The sequence below is a fragment of the Rhinoderma darwinii genome, chromosome 4 (assembly GCF_050947455.1).
Source record: "Rhinoderma darwinii isolate aRhiDar2 chromosome 4, aRhiDar2.hap1, whole genome shotgun sequence".
NCBI lineage: Eukaryota > Metazoa > Chordata > Amphibia > Anura > Rhinodermatidae > Rhinoderma > Rhinoderma darwinii.
The window spans coordinates 285,454,224-285,476,228 of NC_134690.1; the positions used below are offsets into that span (position 1 = coordinate 285,454,224).

The 22,005-nt window shown below is 41.5% G+C and overlaps 1 protein-coding gene across 1 annotated transcript in view; it reads right to left on the reverse strand.

Annotated features, from left to right (window-relative positions):
- Window positions 1–1,240: 1,240 nt before the first annotated feature.
- UST (uronyl 2-sulfotransferase) overlaps window positions 1,241–22,005 on the reverse strand; it is a 379,706-nt gene continuing 358,941 nt past the window's right edge. The window contains exon 8 of the mRNA XM_075863730.1: window positions 1,241–3,105. Within this exon, the coding sequence (XP_075719845.1) occupies window positions 2,816–3,105 (290 nt within the window). The 3' untranslated portion in view covers window positions 1,241–2,815. The remainder of the gene's footprint in view (window positions 3,106–22,005) is intronic.

Sequence of the window (22,005 nt, forward strand, 5' to 3'; positions counted from 1 at the left end):
CGTCACCAAGGACGCGTCACCAAGGCAACGGCCGGGAAGTTCTCGGTAAGTAGGAACTTTCTCTTTTTTTTTTACAGGTTTTTCGCTGTTGTGTTCGGCATTCACTGTCGAGGGTGCTGAAAGAGTTAGCTCTTTCAGCACCTTGGACAGTGACGGGCGTCGACAAGCCTCATCTCTATGATGCCGGCTGCGCGAAAATCACGCAGCCGCGCATCAGACACGCATGACACACGCAGCTGTCAAATGGTTTTTGCGCTCGCAAAACGCCGCGTTGTTTGCGCGCGCAAAAACGCAACGCTCGTGTGAATCTCCCCTTACGTGCAGATTTTACTGTGGAATTGTCTGCGTTTACCTGCGGTTTTGATACAGATTTTCTGCACCAAATTCTGCACTATGTGCGAGCAGCTTTAATGTGCTATAAATTTGAAGCTCAGTTATGTGGTCATGAGATCTACAAGGCTATGCTATTATTATAGTCCAGGACAGTATCTGGCAGAGAAATAAAGAAAGATTAACGGAGTTGTCCGGTTTCAGCAATTTGAATGTTATATTTTGTATAATTAAAAACTACACAATTGCCAATATACTTTCTGTTTTAATTCCTCATGGTTTTCAAGATCTGTTTGTTGTTATTTAGTAGGAAAATTCATTGTTTATCTAGTGAATAAATTCTGTCCACGGTCATGTGATAAACACACAGGCTCATTACAATATGTGTATCAGAGATGTGTTTAACGATCCCAGCACCTGTGTATCCTTCACATGACCATGGGCAGAATTGTATTCATTAGATAAACAATGCATTTTCCTACTGAATAACAACAAGCAGAGATCTTGAAAACCGTGAGGAATTTATACAGAAAGTATATTGATTTTTTTTTATAACTTTTCATTATACAAAAATGAAAATCAATTTACTGAAATCGGACAAACCCTTTAAGCTCTGTCGAATTTTGAGTTTACTAAAACGGTGCTCTTTCTAATCCAGGTCTGTTATAGCATCAAAGGATAGATCTAAGGGATTCATTTAAATAGAAAAAAACAGTTTTAGCCAATATTGTGGAGTAAAACTGGTTAAAAAAATGATTACGTCTCCTATCAAACTTGTCCAACATTTTGTTATGGGAATGGCTGAAAAAAAAAAAGAAGTTGTAAATTGTACAACCGTTACCTTAGGTTTGAAATGGTGCACAATTGTAATTATTTCATATAATTTATTTTGCGACCATTCCCCCAAGTATGTATTCAAGGTGTATATTGATCCCTTTGTTTGAATGATATATGAACCATAGCTGTCACACTTGTAATGTTTATTTGATAACGTTGCAGGTTACTACTATTTTTTTTGGAATACTTTATGTCCTATAACCCAACTAATGATTTCTGGCAGGTTTATGTTAATATATAGTACTTGAGTGAAACGAACGTACAATTTCTGTGAACATGGCACATTTTTACCTTAAAATATTTCTCTGTTATTTTTTCCTCAAGATTTCTTGACATAGGTTCCCTCCTAAAAAATTGGTTGGTGTAGTGCAAAAGAGGAAGCAGGCTTACCCAAAACAGTATTATTACTATTATTTTTTTTAAAAATACCAGTATCTTTCGATAAGCTACATTAGTAAAAAAAAATGTTAATGGAATGCCTACAACATGTTACATTACAGTAACATGACTACTTTTGGAAGTCATCTATAATGAATACCCTAAGCTGTCAGGGTAGGTAAGATAGTGGGATATGGAATTCCCCAAATAACAAATGTGTTTTGTTTTACACCTTTATCAGAACCAAATTATAACTAGTACCTTAATGGTAAATAAAAAAAATCTGTGGTCCTGTACTTTTAAATTGTTTTGTGGCAATGGATGAAAAATTATACAGCTTTGGATATGGGATGGGTTCTCCAATATAAGGCAATATACAAGTGGCTTCTGAATATCATGATAGTTCAGTATGTATAAGCATTTGACTGGGTCATGATACATATCCAAAGGTGAGGTCTTCCACTTCAATGCCTCAAAGTAAATCCAGTTAAGTTTCACATAGGGACGAAGGGGGAAAATAATTAAGTGCTTAAAAATAAAATGGGACAGGGTACCCGGCCATAAAGGATTCAGGATGGGGTAAATTAAAAGTAATTTCACTGTGAATGTAGAGTTTAAAAGGTGAAAACAGGACAGAACCTAAAATTGTCTAGGTCAACTTAAGAAAGCTGTGTGCTCAATGGGAAAAACAAATACTTCCAGTAGGTTTAGCAAATAAAAGGAAAGCACTGGATTTCTCTTGGAGCCTTATTAAGTTATAACATGACAAGCATTCATGAATATGTACAATGCCGTGCACAGGTGTTTCTCTGCCATGGAGAAGGGGATATATAAAAGCATGACATAGCTCTCCTATATATATGTAGAGGGGTGTTTGAAGCTCCTGCATTGCATTAGCTACAACTGTGGTGTAACGCAACTTGAGTGCAAAAAAAACATATGGACAAAGGCTGAGCATGTCACAATGTATCTCTCCTACACATTCATCATTTGCAAATGCTGATAAAACTACTAAAATGTTCCTGCAAATACTGGCAAAAACTTAAGTCCATGTGCTGTAACTCTTATTTCTCTTATCTATCTTAATGAATATAAAACTCAAAGTAAACACGACCCGCAAAATCGGGCACAAGTATTCCCTAATACCCAACATGTGGGAAAGTGTTAATGCAGTTCAGCATTAACCATGTTCCTTAAGAATTCTTTTTAACAATAAAAAAAGCTTAAGAAATAGATCTAGAATCATAGTTGTGAGGCTACAACTGCGGTATCATCTTTTATAAATGTCCTCTAACCACTTCTCATCATCTTGCTCCTCCTCATCTTCTATGGGTTCCTCTGTTTCCATAGGGATGGGTATTGGGATAGAGATTTCTTGACGGGATGTCGTTTTAAGATGTGATTTAAGCCCAAATTTCCGCTTCAGCAAATGGAATTGTTCTTTGACGTAGTAATAGAACTCATATTCATATTTCATGCGTTGGTACAGAACTTGAAGTGCGTTAGGAGATGGGAAAGCTTTCTTCACCGTCACTGTTAAATTTCCAAGTTTTCTGTGTTCTGAGGAGCAAAGCATAGATAAATAAAATTATACATTTGATGGAAAATATCAGACCAAGAGAAAGTTTAACGTGTACCTCCGGATTGTAAGTACTATGAGCAATGCACTGAAACCTTAGTTTTTTTAAAAATTATTAGGCTTTCAGCGTGTGAAAAATAGTGAAACAATATTATACTTTTTCACGTAATATCTCACATTTGTTTGTTATCATGCAAAGTAAATCTAAAATATAATAATCTTTATATAGTGCCAACATATGCTTCAGGGGGAACAAGTACAGACAATATAAGACATTTCATAGTGACAAACTAATTTACAATTCAATCGAGTAATAAGGGCCCTGCTTGCAAGAGCTTACAATCTATGAGCAAATCATCAAATTTTGACTGCCCCCTCCCACACAGCAGTGCCCCCATCCCCTGGACAATGAACATTTATCAATTTTGTGCGCAAGTAAAAATATAGCTAGGCCGACAAGTGTACTCTTATTAACCTTTAGTTACAGGGTTATGAATAATGTAACAAACAGTTAAGTACTGATATTTTTTTATTTTTTATTCCTTAATTAAGTTATTTCATAGTCATAAAAGTTAATTTAAAAAAATGACCCGAATCTCAAAGCACCGGTACAGGAAGGACTTGTTTACTGCTGTTCTTTCTAACTTTTAAAGTGTAAAGGGGAGGGGTGAATATAGACTTTTTTGTTATGTTACAACTATCTCTGTATGCACCCCCCAGAGCACCCCTCCCTGCCTATTTTATGAGATCCCATTAACATAGATTTATGGTAGATATATATGAATGAGATCTCATAAAATTGGGGGTGGCTGGGGGGGTAGTTCATCTATTTTTCCCACCCCTGTAGAGTTCCCCACACAGTGCCCATGTATATAGTGTCTCATCCCTTATATGGTGTCACACACAGTCCCCGTACAGATAGTGCCACATAGAGTCCCCCTTGTAAATAGTGTCAAACACAGTGCCCCCTGTACAGTGAAGGAAATAAGTATTTGAGCCCACTGTCAAAGACATGAACAGTCTAGAATTTTTAGGATAGGTTAATTTTACCAGTGAGAGATAGAAAAAAAAGAAAATCACATTGTCAAAATTATATATATTTATTTGCATTGTGCACAGAGAAATTTGATCCCTTTGGCAAACAAGACTTAATACTTGGCGGCAAAACCCTTGTTGGCAAGCACAGCAGTCAGACGTTTTTTGTAGTTGATGATGAGGTTTGCACACATGTTAGATGGAATTTTGGCCCACTCCTCTTTGCAGATCATCTGTAAATCATTAAGATTTCGAGGCTGTCGCTTGGCAACTCGGATCTTCAGCTCCCTGCATAAGTTTTCGATGGGATTAAGGTCTGGAGACTGGCTAGGCCACTCCATGACCTTAATGTGCTTCTTTTTGAGCCACTCCTTTGTTGCCTTGGCTGTATGTTTCGGGTCATTGTCATGCTGGAAGACGCAGCCACGAGCCATTTTTAATGTCCTGGTGGAGGGAAGGAGGTTGTCACACAGGATTTGACGGTACATGGCTCCATCCATTCTCCCATTGATGCGGTGAAGTAGTCCTGTGCCCTTAGCAGAGAAACACCCCCAAAACATAATGTTTCCACCTCCATGCTTGACAGTGGGGACAGTGTTCTTTGGGTCATAGGCAGCATTTCTCTTCCTCCAAACACGGCGAGTTGAGTTAATGCCAAAGAGCTCAATTTTAGTCTCATCTGACCACAGCACCTTCTCCCAATCACTCTCAGAATCATCCAGATGTTCATTTGCAAACTTCAGACCGGCCTGTACATGTGCCTTCTTGAGCAGGGGGACCTTGCGGGCACTGCAGGATTTTAATCCATTACGGCGTAATGTGTTACCAATGGTTTTCTTGGTGACTGTGGTCCCAGCTGCCTTGAGATCATTAACAAGTTCCCCCCGTGTAGTTTTCGGCTGAGCTCTCACCTTCCTCAGGATCAAGGATACCCCACGAGGTGAAATTTTGCATGGAGCCCCAGATCGATGTCAATTGACAGTCATTTTGTATGTCTTCCATTTTCTTACTATTGCACCAACAGTTGTCTCCTTCTCACCCAGCGTCTTACTTATGGTTTTGTAGCCCATTCCAGCCTTGTGCAGGTCTATGATCTTGTCCCTGACATCCTTAGAAAGCTCTTTGGTCTTGCCCATGTTGTAGAGGTTAGAGTCAGACTGATTAATTGAGTCTGTGGACAGGAGTCTTTTATACAGGTGACCATTTAAGATAGCTGTCTTTAATGCAGGCACCAAATTGATTTGGAGCGTGTAACTGGTCTGGAGGAGGCTGAACTCTTAATGGTTGGTAGGGGATCAAATACTTATTTCTCTGTGCACAATGCAAATAAATATATATAATTTTGACTATGTGATTTTCAGTTTTTTTTTAAAATATAATCTATCTCTCACTGGTAAAATTAACCTAGCCTAAAAATTCTAGACTGGTCATGTCTTTGACAGTGGGCAAACTTACAAAATCAGCAAGGTATCAAATACTTATTTCCTTCACTGTATATAGTGTCACACCCCTTATATGGTGTCACACACAGTGCCCCTACAGATAGTGCCACTTAGAGTCCCCCATGTAGATAGTGTCACACACAGCCCCCTGTAGATAGAGCCACACAGCTTCCTGTAGAGCCACACATCCCCCAAGTAGATAGTGCCACACCCAGCCCCCTGTAGATAGTGCCACACAGCCCCCCTTGTATATAGTGCCACACACTCCCCCTGTAGATAATGCTACACACACCCCCTGTAGATAATGCCACACACAGCCCCTGTAGATAATGCCACACACAGCCCTCTTGTAGATAGCGCCACACACAGCCCCCTGTCACACAGCCCAATGTAGATAGTGCCACACAGCCCCCTATAGATTGTGCCACATAGCCCAATTGTAGATAGCGCCGCACATTGCACTTGTAGAGAGTGCACCCCATTGTCGATAGTAGCACCGCCAAGCAAAAAAAAACAACAACTTATACTCAAATGGGGTAGTAAACAAAGCTGCAAGAGCCAGTCACCTAGCCAGTATCTGTGTATGACATATATGAAGTGCATTATTGTGCAAGGTGTGTGGGGGATACTGTTGAATGAAAGGATCAGGTATTGATAAATAATGTAGTAGGAGGGGGTACAGGAAAGGTGTCAAATTAGGAAATGTTGTGGGCCTGCCTGAAAAGAAGTGTTTTTATTGCACACTAAGGCCTTGTTCACACATTGCAGATTTTCTGCAGATTTTGCATGCATTTTGTAAGCCAAAACCGGAATTGGATCCAGTAGAGCAGACTTAAAAGGCCTTTCTTTATAAATTTCTCCTGTTTAGGTTCCATTCCTGGTTTTGGCTTAAAAAATACATGCAAAACCTTCAGCAACCCCGGTTCTCACAACAAGAAAAGGGAGGGGGGATTCTTGAGATGTTTTTGTGGCGCAAGTGGCATGAGAATGCTGGTCATTGAGTATAAGAAGTGTAGGAAAAATCTAAAGTCAAATATAACTCCAAAACAGCTGCCTAGGAAATATGGTAGTGCCACACACTGAGATGGTAGACGATGGAAACACAAGGAGCTCAGGTTTTAAAAAATGTTTTCGTTTCAGACAGAACAAAGACATGTTGTTAGAGAGATCTGACAATCTGTGGTGTTTTGTATTAGAGCAGGGGTGGTGTCACTAAAAAAAACATATATAATTGGGTGTCATCAGCGTAGTTTGTTCAATAAGGGCTGTTTATTGAGAAAAGAGGAGAGGACCTAGAACTGAACCCTGAGGAACCTAGCAAGGGGAAGAGGTGAGGAGGGAGAGTTAGTAAACGGTACACAAAATAAGCGGTTAGAGGTAGGAAGGAAAACAAGGGCGGGCAGTGTCCTTAATACCGAAGGTATTTTAAATCTTAGTGACCAAAACATGCAAAGCTGTAACGCAGTATAACTGATAACATAATGTGAATTTTGCACTGTTTTCTTGGGACATGTAGTGCTTTCTTTTTGTGGTATATCTATATAGGTAACATTTTTGATAGTTTTTTTTTATAGCCATGGAAAGATGGAAAAAAAAATGAAAAATTATGATTTTCAGCATTTAAAATGTAATAGTTTGAAAATAAACATATTTGCATCATACACATGTATTGAAATATTTATTTTTATTTTTATTTATCCTGATAATAAGGACACGTGACTTGGAGGTGTAGTTTATGTTTTTGGGCCAGAAATATAGTATAAAACACAAGTGCCCTTTTTTTCAATTGCGCATTAAAATGTCTAATTAATTTTTTTACACCATGGTATGGTATGGGTAATGGACCTGAAGTCCAATAAATAATGCGAAAAAAACATTGCGTTATAAAAACTAGACACTCTAAAGTCTATTCCTGGGGTTCACTGAATCTTTTAACCCTCCACATTTTTTTCCAGAATTTCCTCAATCTACGCCCCAAAAAATTTAAATAGCATTTTTTCACAAATATGTCACTTTTCATTAGCCGTTTTGGAACACCATATGACATACTGGTAAAAGTGACACCTTTCCACATTCTGCTATTTCTCCCGTGTACGGCGATACCAAATATGTGTTTCTAATCTATTATATGGACCCGTTACAGGGCATATCATAGAAGGAGTTATATTTAAGCCAGAACTGATTTTAGGGAACCATGCTACATTTGCCATGGTACTACAGGTCATTTTGATAAGTATAAATGTCCAGCTAATATTCATCTAGGGGTATAGTGAGTATTTTTAAAAGCTGTAAAGAAAAATATATATATATACACTACTTTGTGTTTTACATGAAAACTCACACTTATATTTATCAAATGAGTTACAAAATGACTAGAAAATATAGTCAAGACATTGACATGGTTAGAAATAATAATTTTCTCCTTCAAACTTTGCTTTCGTCAAAGAATGCTCCATTTGCAGCAATTACAGAATTGCAGACCTTTGGCATTCTAGCTGTTAATTTGCTGAGGTAATCGGGAGAAATTTCACTCCATGCATCCAGAAGCCCCTCCCACAAGTTGGATTGGCTTGATGGGCACTTCTTGCGTACCATACAGTCAAGCTGCTCCCACAACAGCTGTATGGGGTTGAGATCTGGTGACTGCGCTGGCCACTCCATTACAGATAGAATACCAGCTGCCTGCTTCTTCCCTAAATAGTTCTTGCATAATTTGGAGGTGTGCTTTGTCCTGTTGTAGGATGAAATTGGCTCCAATCAAGCGCTGTAAACAAGGTATGGCATGGCGTTGCAAAATGGAGTGATTTCCTTCCTTATTCAAAATCCCTTTTTCCTTGTACAAATCTCCCACTTTACCAGCACCAAAGCAACCCCAGACCATCACATTACCTCCACCATGCTTGACAGATGGCGTCAGGCACTCTTCCAGCATCTTTTCAGTTGTTCTGCGTCTCACAAATGTTCTTCTGTGTGATCCAAACACCTCAAACTTCGATTCGTCTGTCCATAACACTTTTTTCCAATCTTCCTCTGTCCAATGTCTGTGTGCTTTTGCCCATATTAATCTTTTCCTTTTATTAGCCAGTCTCAGATATGGCTTTTTCTTTGTCACTCTGCCCTGAAGGGCAGCATCCCGGAGTCGCCTCTTCACTGTAGACGTTGACATTGGCATCTCTATATGTGTGTTGTAGTTTATCTCGATGATATTCTAATTTTCTCCCCAGATCTGATGACCCATCGGAGGCATGTTCGACAAGTTCTCCTGCGACTAAGAGAGAATCGCTTGTATGCCAAGTTAGAAAAATGCACCTTTGAAAAGAGGTCTTTGCCCTTCCTGGGCTTTGTCATCTCGGATCAAGGCCTTAAGATGGACCCTGAGAAACTAAAGTCTGTCCTGGAATGGCCACGTCCTCAATGCCTAAGTGCCATACAGCGGTTCCTGGGTTTTGCCAATTTCTACCGGCAGTTTATTCCGAACTTTTCTTCTCTGACGGCTCCCATCTCTACCCTTATCAAGAAGGGTGTGAACGCCAAGGTGTGGACTCCAGAGGCAGAGTCCGCATTCATTAGCCTCAAGAAAGCCTTCACTTCTGCTTCAATCCTCCATCACCCTGACGTATCTCGGCAGTTCTCACTAGAGGTGGACGCTTCCTCTGTTGGTGCAGGCGCACTTCTGTTCCAGAGGAGCTCCAAAGGAAAGGCAGTTGTATGTGGCTACTACTCAAGACAGTTTTCATCTGCTGAGCGCAATTACTCCATTGGAGATCGGGAGCTACTGGCTATCAAATTGGCCCTGGAGGAGTGGAGACATCTTTTAGAAGGCGCAGCTCACCCCATCCTGATCTTCACCGACCACAAGAACCTCACCTACCTTCAGTCCACTCAAAGACTGAATCCTCGTCAAGCCAGGTGGTCACTGTTCTTCACCCGTTTCCAATTTCTGCTCCACTACCGTCCCGCTGACAAGAATGTGAGGGCCGATGCCCTGTCCAGATCATTTGAGACGGAAGACACGGTGGAGTCCCTTCAGACGATCATAGACCCATCCTGCGTTGTCACCGCCAATCCTCTGCAGCTTAGAAATATCCCTCCAGGGAGAACTTTTGTTCGGTTGGCAGACAGAAAAAGACTTCTCCGATGGGGACACAGTTCTAAACTAGCTGGGCACGCTGGTGTCCGTAAAACCCAAGACATGATTGCTCGTCACTTTTGGTGGCCCACGCTACCTAGGGATGTTCTGGACTTTGTCTCTGCTTGCACGGTGTGTGCCTCTAATAAAGTGACTCACTCCAAGCCTGCCGGCCTGCTTCAACCTCTGCCTGTACCCAGTGCCCCCTGGCAGCACATCGCAATGGACTCCGTCACAGACCTTCCTCTCTCAGCAGGATGCAACACCATCTGGGTGGTGGTGGACCGGTTCTCTAAGATGGCACATTTTATCCCACTGACCGGCCTACCTTCTGCTCCCCGACTGGCGAGTCTCTTCATTCAGCACATCTTTCGCTTGCATGGCTTGCCTCTTCAGATTGTGTCCGACCGGGGGGTTCAGTTTACCTCTAAATTCTGGAGAGCACTCTGTAAACTCCTGGATGTGAGTTTGGACTTTTCCTCTGCCTATCACCCCCAATCCAATGGGCAAGTTGAGAGGATCAACCAGATCATGGAAAATTATCTCCGCCACTTCATCTCTTCTCAGCACGATAACTGGGTACAGCTTCTTCCTTGGGCCGAGTTTTCATATAACAACCACACAAGTGAGTCCACCACCTCCACTCCGTTTCACATCGTGTACAGTCAACATCCCAGAGTCCCTCTTCCTGTGTCGACAGGTTCCCGCTGCTGACTCTGCATATGGGGACTTCCTGCAAATCTGGCAACAGACCCGGTCCTCTATTTTGCTGGCAGTAGATCGCATGAAGCGAAAGGCAGATACTAAGAGAAGAGAGCCGCCTCAGTATTTTCCGGGGACTAAAGTCTGGCTGTCCTCTCGGAACATTCGCTTGAAGGTGCCCTCATACAAGTTCGCTCCCAGGTTCCTTGGACCATTCGAGGTCCTGCAGCAGATCGACCCTGTCGCCTACAAGCTTCGGCTGCCTCCTACCCTCAGGATTCCCAACTCCTTACACGTCTCCCTCCTGAAGCCTGTGATCCTAAACCGCTATTCCAAGACTCCCAGCCCTGCAGTTGCTCCCAGCGGCTCCTCGGACATCTTTGAGGTCAAGGAGATTTTGGACACCAAGAGAGTGAGAGGAAAGACCTTTTATTTGGTAGATTGGAGGGGGTTTGGTCCCGAAGAGAGGTCCTGGGAGCCAGAGGAGAACATCAATGCCCCTACCCTTCTAAAGAAGTTTCTCTCTCGCTCCGGTCCCAAGAAGAGGGGGCGTAAGAGGGGAGATTCTGTAATGTCCGTAGCTGCGGGCTGTCAGCTCCAGCCTCCCGCTGACAGCCGCAGCCACGAGTTGGCAAGCGCTGGCCCCAGCCTCCTCCTCAGGAAACGCCAGCGCTTGCATCCACTCACCTCCGCCGGAGCCCGCAGGGTGTGCGCGCACGCTCGTCCTCGCTGTTAAAGGGGCAGCGCGCGCACCGGACATCTTCAACGACCTTTAACCCGTGAGTACCCTGGCCTATAAGAGGGGTCCAGCCCCCTAGTTCAATGTCTGAGCGTTGTTAGTCTTTCCCAGTCTGTCTCGCAATGGTCCCTTAGTGTCTCCCGTTCCAGCTGTTACCTGTGCCCTGTTACCATTCCTGTATTCCGTATTGTTCCAGTTCCTGTGCCTACCAGCGTTGGTATAGTGTCTTCTGCCACGTCAAGTGTCGTCCGCCACGTCAAGTGTCGTCCGCCACGTCAAGTGTCGTCCGCCACGTCAAGTGTCTTCCGCCACGTCCAGTGTCGTCTGCCACGTCAAGTGTCGTCTGCCACGTCAAGTGTCTTCTGACACGTCAAGTGTCTTCTGCTTCATCGGATACTGCCCGTCACGTCTGGCGCCACCTGCCGCACCAGCCTCCATCCGTGCTGGAGCCACAGCCACCGCCCGGACTATTTTAGGTACTCAAGTATTACTGTCTGCCATTGACTTCCGTATAGACTGTGACCTGGTCAGCTGCCTCCCCGCTACGGCAGACCGGCCTAGTGGGTCCACATACCCTGTGTCCGTGACAGTTAAGTCCTGATAATGGAGAATCCAGTGCAACAGGGAAAACTTTGAATGTAGTTTTGAATAATCATTGATACACTTTTAGCACACACTGCCATCTTGTAATACTGTGTAAGGGTCCTTCTGTATGAACCAAAAGCTATATCCCGGCAGTGAGAGGTTTGTAGATGTTTAAAATGAATGTGACCAACTCCTGTTTGATTCAATGGAGGTTCATGAATGTCGATTGTGTTGAAGAATTTGCTCTTGCAATTGTTGATTGGCAGAATTTTGTCTGTTCTTGATGTTCAATACAGTGAGGGATGAGAGGAAAGGAGATCCTACTGCTAGAATGTCTGGAGGAACAACTTTTGATATCGTATTGGTAAGACAGTCTAGGAGATAGACTGGTCTGAGATATCTGTCGGCAAACGTGGCCAGTTTGCCTGGAGGTGGGGGATTTACCGGAGATCACCCTACTGCTCTCCGACCATGGGGTCAGGAGTAAATCAGACAAAAATGCTTTGGGGCACGGGTCCCGGCCATCATTATAGTAGAATGAGCAAAAGGAGCTGGGGCTTTAATTGTAAAGTATATGAAGGCAAAATAACACACTGTAAAAAAATTGTTGAAGAAGCTGGCAGCCATAAGATGGATGTTTGCATGTGATAAATAGAATGGTTTGTGGAAAGTTGAGAAAGTTAAAAGGACAAAGTAAGTGATTACAGGTGGTTACAAGTAAGTTGATGTGAGAAAGAACAATTTGAATACAGGTGTAAATTTTGATAGGAAGAGTGAAGAAAATGGAGCAGCCGGGTACATTGCAGTGACTAACGTGGGTCAGAACTGGGGGAGTGTAATGTGAACCGGTGTGATGTGACATCTGTGTGATGTGTGAGACGTGTGTAATGTAATATGTGTGAAACTAGTGGCCACAATAAAGCAGATCTATATTGTATGTTCTTATTTTTAACAGCAGTAATGTCTAAAAAAAATAAAATTCTTAGTGTTTTGTGTATGGGGTTAAAATCAGTTTCACTCTGTAAAAATATTACAGCCGGATGGATTTGTCTGCAAAAAGATAAAAGTTACGCTGCATATTTATCTGTTATGATGTGATAAGATTTCATGTTGGAATGTTTTGATGTTAATTCAAATGAATTAAAATACAGATAATGTGAGACACGGGGTCTTGAAAATGTATGTACCCCCACTGTTCCCTATTCTTATATATAATTTATTCCTTTGCAGTAATTAATATTACCAGATATATTATTTCCTGTTTTATTGAATAACTGATTACATTTGTTTTGTTTTTGTTTTCACACATGAGGCACGTGCTATAGTGCGGCCTAAATGTTATTTTGGAAAATGTGAGATGTTTTACAGGTAAATGGTTGCAAGTCATTTTAAAGATAAAATGTATTTTTGTCAGGGGAAAGTCATTTTTTTGTTCCAGGCTGTTGTGTATTACAGGGTGTTAAACTAGTGCCCCACAGATAGAGTGCCCGACTTTATTATGTTGAGATATGTAGTTTTGAACTCTGCTACATTACTTTCGCAGAGTCCAAATAGGAGGGAATGCTGAAGAGACTGATCAGGTAGTTTTGTTTTGTGTTTTATTTTTGTTTTGAATTAATGAATTTGGTTCTAGGAGGTCTACAAAATGTGTAGGAGACCCCAATGAGTAATTCAAATTAAATGTGTATGACAGTAACCTACATTTTGAGGTATTTCTGTATAGATAGTTCCAGATCCTTCCAGAACGGTAAATATGGCACTGGGTATGCTGTGCTGTAGTCTCCACCCAATATGAGGTATTGTGTAAGAGACCATCCCCCTCCAGAAAATTTGCACAGGAGGCCGAGGTGACGTCATCCATAGATGAGTCTTTACAGATTTAGATGGGGGAGAAGGCAAAACAAAAAAACAAAAAATTGTCTGAACATTGTTCATTTTATGACAGATTTCAGTAACATAATTTGTTTGTTTTTGTATTAATCAGGTATTTACAGGACCTGGTTGGGTGGGATTTACAAGTGTCCTGGATCATCAGATGAATGTGGAAAAATAAAACTCCATCCTTTTGAAATGTTCTATCTATATGTGATATGGGTTTCCAATGTAAATTTGTAATGTAGAGATACTTGATCATATACAGTATGTGCAAGACAGGATACGAGGCACCAGGTAAATTATCCAGAAACCACTCTCACCTTCTTGTTCATCTCAAGGAGCGGAGCTGGGGGTGCTTGCTGAGGCTTGTAACCTGGCAGAAGGTAAGACGGCCGACATTTACACTGACTCTAGGTACGCTTTTGGCATCGCCCACAATTATGGGCCCATTGGTAGTAGGAACTTTGTTGGATCATCGGGTAAGCCAATTGAGAGAGCAAGAGAAGACAGAACTGACAACAAGGGTATGTGCAGCCAGGTGTCAGTAAATTGGCTTGTCCCTGGATACAATAATGCCACCACTAGGTTTGTAGCAGCCTGCATGATGTGCGCACGGCATGACATAGGTAAAACTGCAAAGGTACCTGTGAAAAGTGCAAGCTGGCCGGATTACCTGTCCCAGCGACTGCGGAACGTACAACTACCCGAGGTAGAAGTGTATGACAACGTGCTTGTGTGTGTAGACCTGTTCTCAGGGTGGCCTGAGGCCTGGCCAGTATCTTCCCCACTGCAGACGTTGTGTGTAGTGACAGGGGAATCATTTTTTTCAAAAGTATTGAACTGGTGTTTGTACAATAAGATATCAGCAGTTCTCCAGATGTTATCCCAAAGTTAGTTTGTTTAATAACGATATTTAAAAAGTGTTGTGGGAATATTAAATACTGAGGTTAAGTTTTATGTAAAGTTCTAGGCCAGCCTCAGTATTGGACTATTGGAGGCGTCAGATAAAAGGTACAGAAGCGGAATATTCCCATTTGAAAACATTTTTATTTATTTATTTATTTATTATTGTTGTTGTTGTTGTGAAAGGAAAATGTTAGAGCAGAGAATTCTGTGCAGTATATATATAAAAAGAAGAAAAATGAGTTTGCATGTATCACTTCTAGTTATTGCTCAATGTGAACGTTTAATGTAAAGATGTTAGTTGTTATTTGATTAAGATCAATTAATGATTATACAATGAAAAAGGTTGTTCTCCACAGGAAGTCTCCAACTGGGAGCAGAAGGCGTGAGAACCAGATTCTAACAGAATGTGGACGGATAAAGGAAGGTAAACCGGTAGCACCCAAGGCTCTCTTGATGGCACTTGTATTGAAGTTGTTTGACCTCACATATGCCCCAAGACTGCAAGGATCGATTTGATAAGATCTAATTGGTATGTCCCAGGCTTTACAGCTGTTGCTGCTAAATTCTGTTAGAGCTGTTTGATTTGCATACAGAACAGTCCTGGCAGACCGGTGCCAACCTTATCATACCCGCCTCCCACGAAGAGAACAGACTTTGAGAGGCCTTCCCATGCAATACAAATCAGAGTAAGAAAAATTGGTTTGTGACATTTGTCAGATAAACATGTGGAATCTGTGTATATTTCTGTGAGTTGGAGCTGTTCCAGGACAATGTACCCAGAAACTACACATCTTCTGGGTGCCATGTCCATTGTAACAGAGAAGTTTTTCTTATATAAAAAGTGTTTGATTTAGTTTAAGGGCCTGACATTATTGTATGTACTTAGAACAACTTTTATATTATGTAGATGATATCACCAGAGTAGTATTTATTTTAACAATTGACAAGGGTTGGGGGTCCCTAGCAAGTGGCAGTAAATATGAACTGAAAGACTTTTAATATGATGAACTCCATAACTGAGATGCGGCAGGCGCAGCCGGAGCCAGTACAACGCGTTTGTCATGAACTGACGGCAGTGTCACAATTCTAAGCAGCCGTCCAAGTGTTTTAATAAGTAAGTGACCAGGAGGGGGGTAATAATAAATCCCCCACTAGACACCACCAGTCTGACACCATAATTGTGTGGGTTACCCTGAGGGTGACAGTCAGTGAAGAGCAGAAGATAGAAGAGGATGATGATGATGATGTACAGGACTTGTCAATACACTGGTGGGACCCCATACCCAAATTGGACATTGGTGATGGCATCATATTAGTTGTGGCCCTATTGATATATTGTTTGAGTTTTATAATCATAATATATAATTTCTGTAATTTAATATGAGAAAAAGGGGGGTTTGTGAAGGATGGTTTATTTGTTTATATTCTCTGTATGAAATTACATTATGAATTATCAAGCAGGATGCCGAATTACTAAGATATGTATTATGTGAAAGTGATTATAATAATGTTTAAATTATTTCGTTTCGTGCAGCAGCCATCTTGTCTGGAGTTCCCATCTTGGTTCTTTTGTAGTGAATAAGAAAGACATTGTTCCTTTAACACAAGTTATGTTGATTTCGTATGTTTTATCTTTGACCTTGGCTCCCATACGAAGCTTGCAGTGAAGGCACGGGGAATGAGATGGGAGGGTGGCAAATATGCTTGTGGGAATGCCTCCCCCATCTTACGGGAACATTCTGCCCAAGAGAGATAAGGCCACCTGCAAACCTGATGTGTGAAGAATTATAATGATGTATCTGGGATGTATTTTATGGTCTGCTATTGGCTGAATAACAAATATTATCACATTGTCTCTGATTGGTTAACCTCAAGCCTACACCCCTTCTGAATGATAGTATTATAGTTTGAGTTTAGAAATAAACCTCCAGAGGAGTATTTTGAGCATATCAGCAGCGTCTGTGTGTTTTCTTCTCCTCTCTCGATATATATCGGTATGAAATATCCTGATTAGGATGCTAGATAAAGTGCCTGGCCTGAGAGTCTGTTGGACTCTTCTAAATTTCAGTCTAATATATTTTGAGCCATTGACTTCCACGACACATTATACTTTAAGTTAGTGGTAAAATTTTGTCGATACATTCAGTTTTTTATTGTGAAAAACACCAAAATTTAGCGAAAAACTGAAAAAATTAGCATTTTTCTAAATTTAAATGTATCTGCTTGTAAGACAGTTAGTAATACCACACAAAATAAATGCTAATTACCATTTCCCACATGTCTACTTTAGATTGGCCTCGTTTTTTGTACATCCTTTTATTTTTCTAGGACGTTACAAGGCTTAGAACTTTAGCAGAAATTTCTCACATTTTCATTCTCACATTCCAGATGCCTTAACTCCTAAGTCATCACCCCTATAACCTCAGTTTTATTGCCCCGGCTTATCTTAATGATGTATCACCTCATGTACTAATTGTCGTTGTGTAACATCTAAATGTTGTGCTTTTTTCTAAGTCATTCATTTGTAAACTGCCTGAAGAAGGGGCCTCTGTGCTCTGAAAGCTTGCATATAGAACTTTTAGGGTTAGCCAATAAAGGTATCATACCTATTATACTTTTGTCTTTTTTGACACAAAAGTATTTAACATTTCATATTGTCTCTGGCTAACACGGTACTACACAATTTTTTACTGTACTTCACATTTTCAAGAAAATTTCAAAAGGCTATTTTTACAGGGACCAGTTCAGTTGTGAAGTAGTTTTGAGGGGCCCATACAATGCAAACCCACATAAATCACCCCATTTTAAAAACTGAATCCCTCAAAGTATTCAAAACAGAATTTAGAAAGGTTATTAACCCTATTCACAAGAACTACAGCAAAGTAGGGATGAAAATTAGCAATTTTCATTTTTTTTGCAGAAATTCTATTTTAAGCCTTTTTTTTTTTTGTAACACAGAAGTTTTTACCAGAGAAAAGCAAATCAATATTTCTTGCCCAGATTCTGTAGTTTTTATAAATATCTCATATGTGGCCCTAGTGTGCTAATTCACTGAAACACAGACCTCCGAACAAAGGAGCACCCAGAGGATTTTGGGGCCTCCTTTTTATTAGAATATATTTTAGGCACCATGTTAGGTCTGAAGAGGTCTTGTGATGCCAAAACAGTGGAAACACCCCCAAAAAGACACAATTTGGCAAACTACACCCCTGAAGGAATTTATCAAGGTTTATAGTGGGCATTTTGACCCCACTTTTTTTTTGCTGAATTTAGTGGAAGCCGTGAAAATGAGAATCCTGAGGGACCAAATCAGTGGAAACCCCCCAAAAGTGACCCCATTTTGGAAAATACAACCCTCAAGGAATTTATCGAGGGGTATAGTGAGCATTTTGACCCCACAGGTTTTTTTGCTGACTTTAGTGGAATTAGGTCTTGAAAATGAAAATCTAGATTTTTTCTAATAAAATGTTGAAACTTTTAATTTTTACAAGGCATAAAGGAGAAAAAGCACCCCAACATTTGGAAAGCAATTTCTCCCAATTACGGCAATACCCCATATGTGGTAATTAACTGCTGTTCGGACACACGGCAGAGCTCAGAAAGGAAGGAGAACCATTTGGCTTTTTGAGCTCGAGTTTTGCGGCAATGATGTTCGGGTGCCATGTCGCATTAGCAAAGCCCCTGAAGGACCAAATCAGTGGAAACCCCCCAAAAGTGACCCCATTTGGGAAACTACACCCCTCAAGGAATTTATTGAGGGGTATAGTGAGCATTTTGACTTCACAGGTTTTTTGCTGACTTTAGTGGAATTAGGCCGTGAAAATGAAAATCTAAATTTTTTATATTAAAATGTTTACATTTTTAATTTTTACAAAGCATAAAGGAGAAAAAGCACCCCAACATTTGAAAAACAATTTCTCCCGATTACGGCAATACCCCATAAGTGGTCATAAATTGCTGCTTGGACACACGGCAGGGGTCAAAAGTGAAGGGTCACCATTTGGAGCTCAAATTTAGCTGGAATGGTTTTCGGGTGCCATGTCACGTTTGCAAAGTGCCTGCGGGACCAAAATAGTAGGAAACCCCCAAAAGTGACCACATTTTGGAAACTATACCTCTTAGGCCTCATGCACACGAACGTATTTTTGTCCTTCCGTAAATACTGGCGTAAATACGGGTCCTTGGTCACACGTATTCGACCCGTATTGCACCAGTATTTACGGACCCATGCCCGTAAATACGGGTCCGGTGTCACCCGTATTCCACCCGTATTTACGGGCACGTTTTCGCTGCAAAATCACACTGCAGTATTCGGCAGCCCTTCTCTCTATCAGTGCAGGATAGAGAGAAGGGACAGCCGTTTCTGCAGAAAAAGTAAAAGAAATTCATACTTACTCGGCCGTTGTCTTGGTGACGCGTCCCTCTCCTGACATCCAGTCCGACCTCCCTGGATGACGCGGCAGTCCATGTGACCACTGCAGCCTGTGATTGACCTGAAACGTCATCCCAGGAGGCCGGACTGGAGGAAAAAGCAGGGAGTTCTGGGTAAGTATGAACGTCTTTTTTTTTTTTACAGGTTGATGTAAAATGTGATCGGAAGTCACTGTCCAGGGTGCTGAAACAGTTACTGCCGATCGTTTAACTCTTTCAGCACCCTGGACAGTGACTATTTACTGACGTCGCCTAGCAACGCTCCTGTAATTACGGGTGCACACACGTATTCACCCGTAATTACGGGAGCCCCATAGACTTCTGAAATAGGACATGTTCTATATTTTTCAACGGCACGGGCACCTTCCCGTAAGCATATGAGGAGGTACCCGTGGCCAATAGAAGTCCATGGGCCCGTAAAAATATGCCGTAATTACGTTTGTGTGCATGGGGCCTTAAGGAATCTATCTAGTGGTATAGTGAGCATTTAGACCAAACTGGTCTTTTGAAAAATGTATTGGAATTAGGCCGTAAAAATGAATATCAGCATTTTTTTCCACTAAAAAGTTGAATTTTTTCATTTTCACAAGGGATAAAGGAGAAAAAGCACCCCAAAATTTATAACAATTTCTCCAGAGTGCGGAAATACCCCACATGTGGTCGTAAACTGCTGTTTGAACACACGGCAGGGCTCAGAAAGGCAGGAGCGCTATTTGGCATGCAGATTTTGCTGCATTCGTTTTTGGGTGCTATGTCGCATTTGCAAAACTCCGAGGTACCAGAGTACAGTGGAAGCCCCCAAGAAGTGACCCCATTTTGGAAGTTACACCCCTCAAGTCATTTAATATTTGTCCTCACATATGACAAAGCTCAGAAGTGATGAGCAACATGCACATTTGAGGTCTATTTTGGTGATTTTCACAGCATTGGCCCACAGTTGCAGGGCTCCGAGGTCAAATAGCAAAACAAACCCCCAAGTAGTAACCCCAATTTTGGAAATGACACCCCTTAAGGCATTTTCAGGGGTGCAGTGAGCATTTTGCCTCCACAGGTGTTTTTCCATTAGTAATTAATGCGCAGCTGATGGTGCAAAGTGAAAATAGCAATTTTCCACTGATATGCCATTATAGTGTGAAATATGTTGTGCCCTGTTTGTGCCACCAAAGACACACATCTCGTAAACTGCTAAGCTGGTTCCCCCGGGTATGGTGATGCCATATATGTGGACGTAAACTGCTGTTTGGGCACACTGTAGGGCTCAGAAGGAAGGGAGCGCCATTTGGCTTTTGGAGCGCAGATTTTGCTTGGCAGTTGTTCTGTTTGGAAGTTTTACTGGTACTTCAGTGTATAATGTGGGGGCATATGTAAGCTGTGCGGAGTACATCAGGGCATAATAAGAGGGTATAATAATGCGGTAAATAAATAATATTTCAAAGATATGTGGCCGGTGTCGCACTGATAAATGGTGCCCGATCTTATACGCTTTTGGACACTGCACATTCTGTGTCGCTATATTCTGAGAGCCAGAACTTTTTTATTTTTGAGTAAAAAAAAGCTGTGTCAGGGCTTGTTTTTTGCGGGACTGGTTGTAGTTTTTGGGGGTACATGCGACTTTATGATCACTTTTTATTTCATGTTTTGTGAGGGGTGGTGATAAAAAAAAAATTGTGATTCTGGCATTTATTTTTTATTTATTTTTTGCGGTGTTCACCGTGCGGGAAAAATAATATTATACTTTTATAGTTTGGGTCGTTACGGACGCGGCAATACCAAATACCAAATATGTGTACTTTTTTTTTTTACATTTTTATTTTTTTCCAATAATAAAAGCCTCATTATAGGAAAAAATTAAGTGTTTGTTTTTATTAACCTATCAACATTTTTTTTTTGTCCCACTAGGGGACTTGAGGTCCTGTACCTCTGATGTTTACTCTAATGCATTGCACTACCAACATAGCAGCGATAGGATTTGTCACGATACTTTCATGTAGAAGCCGATAACTACAAACCACTAAGATGCTGCGTAACATACAGCTGACACCAACGGCTGATGTCGCAGGCTTGGCAGCTAAGTCTGCGCCATCTTGAAACTGCGGCCGGGCGCCTTTTAGGCCCCACCTCTGGGCGGGGCCTAGCAGGCTTCCGTTCTAGGCAGACAGGAGGCCATTGTTAGGCTTCTGGTCTGCCGGAGCAGTCATCGGAACCCCGCAATTTCATTGCAGGGTTCCGATCTGGTTGTAAACACCATAGATGCAGCTCTCGGTTTTGAGGTCTGCATCTAATCGGCCGGATCGGAGGCTAGCTCCGGTCCTGGCCTTGAAGCAGTGATAGCGTTAAGCTATCAATGCTTTAAAACTGTGTCTGCTGACGTGACGTAATAGTCCGTCAGTTTGCGTTAACACGACAACTCCTGTGACGGACTTTTACGTAAAAAAGCGGGAAGGGGTTTAAAAAATCAAGGGCTGTAAAATTTTCCACATTAATATTTATCCCTAGGATGGCAATAAATTCTGGGATATTGGGGAAAATTATTCTGTCGCTTATCACTCAATATATTCTGGCGCAATAGAGTGGGCCGTGTTTTGTGGTACTTCAGCTACATGGCCTGTGCTTGTGGACTCAGCAGTGATACTTGCATTTGCGGAAAGCGTATCACTATCATCGCCATCACTGGTAGATAACATTTCTACCTCGGACGCGGTTTCTGTATCGCTTTCATCAGATTCAGAACAAAACACGGCGTTTGCCTCATCCACCGTGAACCTCCTACTGGCCATCCTAATTACAAATACACACGTACGACAAAGACGGTAACTAGACGCACACACATGTACGACAGATTTTTTTTTTTTTTTTTTTACAGACAAAAACACAGACGTCACACAAGCAAACTTCACAAAAAACGGATTTCGCACACACAAGACCTTGGGTATGTTCACACGGGCTATTTTCAGCCATCTTTTGGGCTGTAAACGTCCCTAAAAACGGCTGAAAAATCGGAAGCAGAATGCCTACAAACATCTGCCCATTGATTTCA